General features: G+C 32.1%; 2 protein-coding genes across 2 annotated transcripts; one reads left to right on the top strand and one right to left on the bottom strand.

Moving 5' to 3' along the window:
* Positions 1-1,395: 1,395 nt before the first annotated feature.
* LOC112519641 (latex serine proteinase inhibitor-like) lies at positions 1,396-2,156 on the top strand. Its single transcript, XM_025127860.1, has one exon. The coding sequence runs from the start codon at positions 1,399-1,401 to the stop codon at positions 2,032-2,034; it is 636 nt and encodes a 211-aa protein (XP_024983628.1). The 5' UTR covers positions 1,396-1,398; the 3' UTR covers positions 2,035-2,156.
* Positions 2,157-10,136: 7,980 nt separating this feature from the next.
* On the bottom strand, positions 10,137-10,745 carry LOC112526807 (kunitz trypsin inhibitor 2-like). The gene has a single exon (XM_025137229.1). The coding sequence runs from the start codon at positions 10,743-10,745 to the stop codon at positions 10,137-10,139; it is 609 nt and encodes a 202-aa protein (XP_024992997.1).
* Positions 10,746-11,290: the final 545 nt, after the last annotated feature.

The raw sequence follows: 11,290 nt of genomic DNA, 5'->3' as shown, positions 1-11,290 counted from the left end.
TATAACAAAACGTATTTATAAAATTAAACGTATATATATAACAAAACGTATTTTAAAACATATTTATAATAAAACGTATTTATAATAAAACATATTAAAAATAACAAATTTTAAAGATATTAATAACATATTATAAATTTGTTAATTACCAAAAATTTGAAAAAAAAATAAAAAAATATTTTTTTTTTGCAAAGGACCGGCTATAACCAGTTATGGGACCGGAACCGGGACCGGACAGCTTAACCGGTTACCGGTAAGCTTGACCGGTTATGAGGGATTTCACCGGAACGGGGACCGGTTATGATGAGACCGATTATGAAGGGTTTTTGTCTTGATCGGAACCGGCCGTAGCCGGTTAAGGCCCGGCCCAGGACCGGTTTAGGCCCGGTCCAGGACCGGTCTTTGGCCACCTCTATTGTCATATACCTCTTCCACTCATGAAGAGACACTCTAGCTTCATTTTTATGTTTAACAAAAAGACATTAGCTTAGGTATTTTTGTATATATGATAAGTGTATTAACAATTACTTTTGATTTAAGAATTGCCACGTTGTGTATTCAAAAAACTATAGAAGAAATAGAAAAATAAAATGTTATTCTTGTTATGAAAACCAAGTTTTATTTCATCCGGGTATTTTTAGATCATACCAATGTTTTTATTTTTTATTTTATATCACCTACAAAAAAAACGCAGAAAGAGGAACAGTCTAAACGGAAATTTGGAGATTGTATACGACTTATATACCCACTTTTCAATGTAATTTTATAACTATGTGCTGATATTGACCGACTAATATAAGAAGGAAAAACAAGTCTTGTTTAGAAATGACGTAAATCTACCATTTGAGAATACACTATTAATATATAGGCAAAAGCTTATTACAGACAACTCCAACCGTCCACATGCATGCAGAATGAAACTCGCCTCCAAAGACGTACACCAATATAAGAGGGATCACTCTAAAATTAGCGGAAAGCCCTGGATTTGAACTCGAGATCTATCTTGTATCTAGACAAAGTTATTCCATCCTTTTATTAACCGAGTTACACGTCAAAAGCAAACTCTAAGTAATATTCCTTTATCAATTTCTTGTATAATTTTTTTGCATAGATTAAAGAGTAATCGAGTTGTAGCATCCCAACTCCAAACCCCACAATATATCACCATGGACATGGAGTGGTGTGTCGTCCCCACATAAATTAAGCTACACCACAAATAAAAGGGCCCTTATGGATAATAACGAATAATGTAATTAAGCAGAAAAAAAACGTGTCATAAAGATTTAAAAGAATTGTTTGAAAGATGCATTTAATAATAATAACAATAAGATCTTGAATTCCCGCCCATCTATTATCTATATATACCAACCTCTTGCTTATAATTAATATATAACAGACATGATTATGAAGCCATCGGCCATCTTTTATGCTTCCTTCATTCTCTTCATCATCACCACCGGCACTGCATCCGCCACCCAAGTTGTAGTAAAAGATGCTACTGGGAAAAAGGTCTTGAACAATGTTCCCTACCACATTGGTCCAGTCACCGCCGCCAACGGTGGCGGATTCAAGTTAGCCAAAACCATGAACAATAAGAGCATTTGCCCTTTCAACGTGGTGCAGGATCCATCTGCGGCTAACCTAGGTGACACGTTCACGTTCACTCTCAATTACAAGCGGCCGAAATATCTCCACACAGATGGTGTTGTTGGTATCGATTCGGGGTATCCGAAGACAGGTCCATGTCAGAAGTCGACGTTTTGGACGATCCCTGACGCTGAGGCAAAGGCACCAGATAACTTGGTAACAACTGGTGGCGGATTCGAAGAGGATATTACATGTTTTCAGCTTGTGGAGCATCCTAAGCCAACGAACCCGAAAGTGCACAGCTACATGATTCAACATTGTCCCTCGTTTTGTGGTTCAGGTCCTCAAACTTGCTTTAACGTAAGCATTTACGTAGATAAGGGGGTCAGACGTTTGGCTTCAAGGGGTACTCCTTTTGAGTTTGTGTTCTATAAGGTGCCCAAGTAACTCATGTTATTTCCATAATATATTAATCTGGAGCTCAAAATAAGGAATATGCATTAGTCCTTGTGGATTTCATTCCAGGGAGACTCATTTCCAATAAAACAAGCTATGTTTGTACCCTTGTATATCATGCACTTGAGTGATGAAATTCACTATTCAACAATTAAGCTAACGAGCGGCCCTAATTACTAATTAGTGCCAAATCAAGAAAACAAAATCGGAAACGTTCTACTGTAATCCAAATCTATAACATGACTTTGATTAGTTAAGATGGTGATACAAATTAAGAGGAGTGTCGACAGATTCCTATTTCAAGTACAAACATAAATTACGCAGATGGCTTCTTGAACACAAATTTGAAAGGAGTACCGCTAGAAGCAAGATACTTGGTGCCTCCGTAAATTAAACACAAGTGCTAACGTTAAAACAACAACGAGGACCTGCACCAAAAATTGAGAAGCAGTGTTGAAGCAGGTAGCTGTGTACTTGGGCACTCGTTGGCTTCGGGTACTTGACAACCTGAAAACATGAAACTGCGGTTTCAAATTGCCCACCACTCGTGATAAAGTTAGAAGGTGGCTTTGATTCAGCATCGTCAAACTTCATAAATGATGTATCCTCACATTTACCAGACGATTTGGTTAAAGTCGATGGAGACATTAAAAGGAAACGATGTAGTAATTAACTTCTCTTTGGCACCATTTTGTGTGAATGTAACCTATTTCGGATCCTGGATCACATGGACTGACTGGCACTAGGTATTGGCAACTTGACTCCACTGCTCATGGTTTGGGTTGATCGGGTTGAAGACATTTGAATAACTCAACCTAATGTTTGTGGTTTGAAAAATCTTAACTCAGCTCAGCCCAACCCGAACCAAAATGCAACCTAACCCAGCTCAGCCCAACCCGAACCAAAGTGCAACCCAACCCAGCCGTACGGGTTGGTCGGGTTGATACTTTGGTACATTAAAATATTCTTATAACCCAGAATATGTTGTTTATCTACTCATAATTTCTTTTTTATCATTAAACATTTGATACAATTTATCTATATTTCTTACGTATATCATATTCAGTTAATTTTCTCAATTTACATATATATGTTCACAGTTACTGAACATATATAGGAATGCGTTATATAAAAATGTGAATATATTGAAAATATGTGTATATGAAGAGCATACATGGTAGTGTAATTGTTTAATGTACATATTAATAAAAATTCAATAATCATATTAAATCCAATAAATAAAAGGATATTGGGTTCATCGGGTTGGGTTCAAATAATAGTAATTCAATATCAACTCAATACCTACGATTTGACAATTTTACAGCTCGATTAGAAATCGGGTTGCTTCGGATTGAATTATTTCGTGTTGGTTGAGTTGGATTGATCGAGTTGGTTGTGTTGTGGGGGATCTGTGGCGGATATGGATAAACGTTGACTTTGTTTGACTTTTTTGGGATCCGTCGGAAATATTTCCGACGGAATTTCTGCCAGAAAAATTCGTCGGTGATACCCTTTTTTTAGTAGTGTACAAGAAAAGCTTTTTTACGCGATTGTAAAGGGTTTTTTTTTTTGTACGATTTTGGAACCATGTGAAAACCCACCATGTAAGATTAATGTAGCTGACCATTTCACACGGTTCTAAAACCGCATGAAAAGATGCGAAAAAACCATATAAAAATGGGCGCTAGCTTCATGCTACAAAGATCGACTCTTATCACTTATGTTTCTTAACATGGTATGTTGATAGGTCGGGGTTGGTAGAGTAATTAATTCGAGAAAAGAGGAAAAAGTTTAATTTCCATGTGCATACCAAACTAAAATTTATAATACATACAGAGGTGAACCTATAATATTTTTTTTAAATGGTAACATCAGAATATAATATTCAACATAAGTTAAAAAAGAGTATACATTATTTAAATCATTTTGAAGCTATTTTTTTAAAAGCAACTGGAAGTGTATTAACGGCTAGCAAAAGAGAAGAAAGTACATTAGGGGGCCTGGATACAATCGATAGGAGGATATCTCCACATGATCAGGTTTTTAACACACCCTTTACACCTACCCAAAATCCAACACAACGATTTTCCATGATTTGATCGAGGAGGATATTTTTACAGGGAGGAGAACTATCAAAAACGCCTTTGTTTCGAAAGCACCAGAGGATTTAGCAACTGATGAAGAAAATCCATTCCAGAGCTGTCTTGACGCGGCTGTCCTTGCAGAAAGAATTAATTCTGTTGATCATCGAGTTCATCGACCTTTCCTCGGAGAAGGATACCGACCGCCATCTTTCTATGAATCTCCATACCTTCAACGCGCCACAGTGCATTCAAACAATACGTGGGAAGTAGACTCAGATCCGGTGCCACGAACAGGACATAACGTAGAATTCATATCCAGGTTTATCTTGTTAAAGTTGACCTGAGTCGGAGTTCTATCAAGCGTAACTCTCCACATAAATATGTTAACTTTCTGAGGAATCAGATGATTCCATATCGTCTTCTTTTCTCCCACCCCCAAATAGTGCTCTCAATGATACGCCTCAACGACCCAACTGAAAACATACCATTCGGAGCTAGTTCCCATCTCCAACTGTTAGGTTTGTTGGACATGGAGCAATCTTTGATGGTTTCTTTGAGTTGCTCGAATTCCTCAACTTCGTTCCGATCGCAAATGGGTCTACGCCAATCCGAGGTGTCCGCCACAAAGCACTCCACATATAATAAGTACGGGCTTCAGTTTGCAAGATTAAAAAAATAACCTATATATATTGATACAGCTGAAATTACGATAAAAATCTCCTTTGTAATAAGGAGAAGAAGTGAAAGATCATGATTTTGGTGGTAACATCTGTGCATGGTTGCTATACTATATTATAAAATATTATAAAAAAATTAGAAACCATTTTTATATAATTAAAATATTATTTAAAATTCAAGATTACAAGTAATTTTTATGTAATAACAACTTATTAAAATTCTATTTTTGAATTTATGTAACTAACTGCAGTTAAACATAATCATATACAAGATAAACATCACATTTTAAATATAAAAAATCTAAAATATAATTAGGATAATAATTGAATTCTAACAGAATACTTAATTATTATTTTTATAAAGGAATATATTATTAAAGTAAAATTAAATTATTTAGTTATTAAAACTAAATTAAATTATAATAATAAAGTAAATTATAGCAATTACAAAAAAGAAAACTTTTAAATACTTAATTTGATACTGATATTGATATTTTTTTTCAAATTTATATTTTTATTTAAAACTGTATAATATTGATAGAGATAATAAAAAATAAAACATGAAAACCGAGATGTGTCTTGTTACAAGTATCATTCTAGTAATATCTAATAAATGTATAATATAATAACTTAAAAAGAAGGTTAGAATGTTATTCAAATTTATTATCATATTAAAAGGGTTGAATTTAAAATGGTTGTTTTTTCAAAACAAATTAAAACCACCCTATTTTACAAAACATTTTAACTCATATATGATCATAAAAACGTATGAAAATTAAATGACATAATTTAAACATCGATTACGTACATGAAAGAAGAGATATTAATCGAATGATTGGATAGGAAACATGGGGATAAAAAGAAAGAGCACGTATAGCTTAATCTACCGTATAAATTGTTGATTTAATTGTCTTTTGGTGTTCAGACAAGATTTTGTGAAATCTGCTGAGGGGTCATTCTCATCATCTATAAAGGTTGATGCCATACGAGAAAATGCCAAACATGATAAAAGGCAATACAATAATGGAACTCGTCTTTTTTGACAGGACCCATGCTTTTATAATATTTATGTTGTATTTTTACATATACTATAATTTAATATAATAATAAACAATTAATGTGCACATTTGTTGATATATAAATACCTTGCTTTAATATTAAAAGAATCCAAGAAAGAAAAAACAAGAGTCTCTGAAAGTGGTAGTGGCGGAATCATTGTGGTGTTCCTCCTCCTGACAAGATTTGCTCCTGTCTTGCTCAGACGATGATATCAAAAATAAATAAACTTAATTCAGATCTATATGGTAACCCGCATCACTATTCACTAATGGATATAATTGCTAAAAAGTTAATTTCATGTTTTAATATTTTAATTAGGGAAATTATTAATACACTATTTAACTATTAATTAAAGAAAGAGATTAATACAAATAATTGATTTACTGAAATTGGATCTCATGTTTATCACAAATTATTAGATTCTCATTTGATTATATATATATATATATATAACACATGTATATATATATATATAGAGAGAGAGAGAGTGTGTGTGTGTGTAGTGTTGAAGCAGGTAGTAGCGCACTTTGCCACTTGTTGGCTTTGGGTACTTCACAACTTAAAAATATGAAACTGCGGTTTTAAATTGTCAGGAGTAATCAATCATGAAATAGAATTATGTATGTATTGATGTAATAAATTTACAAAAAATGAAAGATCCTCATACAAACTCTACAAAATGAATATAAAACAACAATAACAGTCGATATAATTCGAGAATCTTACTCTTAATTTGTAGATTCTTGGTAAAACGAACACAAATTTAGACATGCACCAACACTGTGTCTTAAGACAAAATTCACCCGTAGTATTGGTGTTTGTGTAGAGGCTACAATAATCGAATTCAAGTTTTAACTTGAATCTATCAAATTATAAGATATGTTTGGTTGATGGTATTTGGAAAGAAAAAAGAGTGAAAACTAAAGAGAATTCGTAGTAATTCTTCCCCAAGAGGCTCAAGTCCAAGGCCCATCTTTTGATCTTTAATATATATTTATATACCAAGGAGAGGACACCATGAACACCCTGACACCAGGTCCAAACTCTTAAATGATTCATTTAATGTTCAAGGGTTGCCCTTTATTAAGTGGGTATAGTTTATATGAGGCTCCTATGTAGGACAAATTTCTCATATATAAGCCAAGGTCCAACACAAACTGCCCACCACTCATGATAATGTTTGAAAGTGGCTTTGATTAAGCATCATCGAACTTGAAAGACGATGCATCCTCACATTTCCCTGTTGATTTGGTCAAGTTGATGGAGATACCAAGAGGTAAAGATGTAGTGATGAACTTTTCTTTGGCACCATTTTGTGTAAATGTGAATAAGTCACCTTTAGTAACCTATCTCAGATCCTGGATCAAATGGACTGCACATATTTGGTGTTGGTTAACTTGACACCAAGACTGTTAACCAAGAGGACTGGACAAGTGTAGATGAGAAAGTTTTCCACAACTCTATTCCAGTATTGTCGATCATAAACACAATTATCCGCAGCGGCTGAGGAGATTGATTGAGTGGTGAGAAGAAAAGGTACAAAGAACTGTGATGGCTAGCTTCATGCTACAAAAATCGACTCTTATCACTTGGGGTTGGTAGAGTAATTCATTTGAGAAAAGATGTAAAAAAAGTAATTTCAATGCATATTAAACCGGCAAACAAATAAATTTTTTCAAGTGATATAATCATTTGAACAATGGTTCAATGTAATTTCAATAAAGTATACATTGTTTAAATCATTTTGTGGCTACTTTATCAACACAAAACACTCCACATATAAAAGCATCCACAATGTAGTTTTTAAGTGCTTTTTATGATGAGTTTTTTTTCTAACATACTTGTAAATTTTTTTGTTGGAGTTTTTTTTGGTCATAGGTCGTAATTGCATGACCTGTTTTTTCAGAGGTTTTTAATTCTTATTTAATCAATTTTAACTTTATAAATTTTTATAAAAGTTTCATACTTAATCAGTTTTGTTCATTAATATGATTAAAGTAATTATATTTAAATAAAATTAATAAATAAATAATGTAAAATAAGAACATAATTAATGTAAATATATTTTATTTATTTATTTAAATCAATGTTTCAAGTTTGTACATATTTTTCTACACTTTTTACGAATTTTTTTGACAACCCTCATTTTATTTATTGTTGTGCATACTTTTAAGTTAACTTTTTAATTTTATTGTACATATTTTTAAATTAACTTTTTCTTTAATTTTTATTGTACATATTAATTCTTTTACAATTTTTACAGATTTTTATCCAACTTTTTTTTTATACAATTTTATGGATTTTTTGGTTACCCAATTTTATTTTTTAATGTACATACTTTTAAGTTAACTTTTTTTTTTAATTTTTATAAACCATTTTTATATACAATTTTACAAATTTCTTAGTAATCCAGTTTTTATTTTTGATTGTACATATTTTTAAATTTAACCTTTTTTTTCTGACGTACAAACTTTTATACAAGTTTTTTAATCAACCAATTTTTATTTTTTATCGTACATATTTTTAAATAAATTTTTTAAATTTTATATAGTATATTTATTTCTCGATATAAATTAAATATGAATTTGTATAAATTTTAATATATTGATTTTCATAGATAAAAATATAAATGATATAAAGTTAAGATAGTGGAACCTGGAAAGTAAGAAAAAGCTTTAAACAGGTTTTTGTGATAGCGGACGTATATTAAGGTTTTTGAGTTGTTTTGAGTTGGCAATGATGTAAAACAAAAAAGCTATGAAAAACCTTAGTTGAAAAACCCTAAATCGAGGATGCTCTAATAAGTATGGTGTTCAAGCATGTGAAATCTTTTGAGGGGTCATTCTCATCATCTATACAAGTTCATGCTATACGGAAAGAAAAATGCGAAACATGATGAAAGGCAAATACAATGATGGAATTTGTCTTTTTGGCAGGATCTATCCTTATCTTGTCTTTTGGATGTCGTCGTACGTAATCCATGTACCATTTACTTTTTGAAACTAGACACTTAATTTGAGATATATATAAATATTAGTATTGATATTTAATTTGGGATGATGGAAGTGATAGACAATATACACATTTTGTTGATATATATAAATTCTCAAGGTACTTTATCTATACTATATTATAAAATATTTGACGAAAACTCTAAAAAATCATTTTACTGTTAATTAATGCATATTATTTAAAATCCAAGATTACAAGTAATTGTATATAAGTACAACTTATTAAAGTTTCATTTTTGAATTCGTGTAACTAACTGTAGATAAACATAATCAAATATAAGATAAACATCTCATTTTAAATATAAAAACTTTAAAATATAATTAAGATAATCATTGATTTCTAACAGAATACTTAATTATTATTTTTATAAAGATTATATTATTAAATTAAAAATAAATTACTTCATTATGAAACATAAATTAAATTTAAAAAATTGTACAAAAAAAGAGAATTTTTAAATAGTTAATTTGATATTAATATCGATATATTTTTTTTCAAAGTTTTATGATATCTTCAAATTTATATTTTATTTAAAAATAAAAACATTATTGTTTTCTCAAAAACCATGTAAAACCGTATATATACATCGACAAAAACAAATAATAAAATAAAATATTAAAATCGAAATGTATTTTTGCTAATATTCTTTTAGTCATATTAAAAGAATCCAATTGTTTCCGGAGTATTCCGGCCGTAAAGATTCCGCGGCTGTATTTTTTTCAACTTTTCGATTTTCCTCACCTTATTAATTAAATTAGTGATTAGGATTAAGTTTCCGACGGATTATCCTTATGTAATTTAATTAATTTTAAAAAAAAATGAATTTTATTTTAAAATTTAAATTAAATTACTGACTGATAATCCGCCGTAAATTTAAATATTTATTTTTACTGAATTATTTAAAAAAAATTGGTGGATTAATTTGTCACTAATCCAATGATGATCCCCTACAAATATTTATTCCAGAGAAAATCCGTGGGGAAAAAGTGTGTTTCTTTATTAAAATTTCTCAAAGACAACGATTGGATATGAATTAATCTCGATACTTCTTAGCACCGGCTCATGGTATTTTTAACAAGTTCAGTTATTTCAATCGATCCCGGCCCATATGTGCGTTTCAAAAGAACTTAATGAACTTGACTTCCATTATGATGATGATGCAGAATGCAGAATGCAGAATGCAGAATGCAGAAAGGAGTGTCCATGGACAGCAATCCATATGGAACAGTACGTCCTTGTTATTTCAAACTACAAACATAGATTAAGCAGATGCCTTCTTGAACACCAATTCCAAAGGAGTACCACTGGCACCAAGATATTTGATGCCTTTGTGAACACTACTGCTGATGTTAAAGCAACGACTAGGACCCGCACCACAAACCGAGGGGCACAGTTGAAGCAGGTAACTCGCCACTTTGGCATTTGTTGGCTTTGGGTACTTCACAAGCTGAAAACACGAAACGGGTGTGTTGAATAGCCCACCACTCCTGATAAAGTTTGCAGGTGGTTTGGATTCCATGTCGTCGATCTTTAGAAATGATGATTCCTTGCATTTACCATTCGATTTGGTCAAGTCGATGGAGACACCGAGAGGATACGATATGCGCAGAAACTGTTCTTTGGCAGCATTGAGTACGAATTCGAATGAGTCAGCCTTTTTCGGGTCCTGAATCACGTGGACTGGGCACTTGGAGTTGGATAACTTGATTCCACCTCCGTTCACCGGACCAATGTAGTAGGGTGAGTTTTTGTCGACCTTCTTCCCGGCAATGTCGTAAATGAAATCGTCGGTGGTGGCTGAGGAGATTGATTGAGTCTGAGTGGTGAGAAGGAAAAGAAGGAAGGGAAGAAAGAACAAGGATGGCTTCATGCTAAAAAGATCGACTTGTATATATACTTGTTGATGTGGTATGCAGAGGTTGGTATTTATAGGAAAAAGATGTCGACTTAATTTGCTCATGTTTTTCATGCATCTGTTTATATATTTTATTCATTTCTGGCTTTTTCACTAGCGTTTCCTTTTCTTTTTCTTTTCCCAGAAGCTGTCTGCGGATTTGCAGAAAGTCGTTAATAAAGATAGACCCTACGACAGCCATATTATATTTCATATATATATATATATATGACCACCACCACTTCCATAATATATATGATGTGCATACCAGATTTCATTTGCACCACAACTTTTTTGATATATAATATATGGCAAATTATATTAAAATGGAACCAACTTGCACATAATTCTTATTTTAGGGAACTAACTTTCAAAATCGTTATTTTGAGGAACCAACTTGCACCTGATTTCTATTTTTGGGAACTAACTTTCAAAATCATCTTTTTGAGGAACCAACTTACACCTGATTCCTATTTTGGGGAACCAACTTGCACCTGATTCCTATTTTGGGGAACCAACTT

Source organism: Cynara cardunculus (genome assembly GCF_001531365.2).
Source record: "Cynara cardunculus var. scolymus isolate 2C chromosome LG 1, CcrdV1, whole genome shotgun sequence".
Classification (NCBI taxonomy): Eukaryota; Viridiplantae; Streptophyta; class Magnoliopsida; order Asterales; family Asteraceae; genus Cynara; species Cynara cardunculus.
Note: the sequence above shows the minus strand (reverse complement) of the source record. Positions and strands in the feature narration are given on the sequence as shown.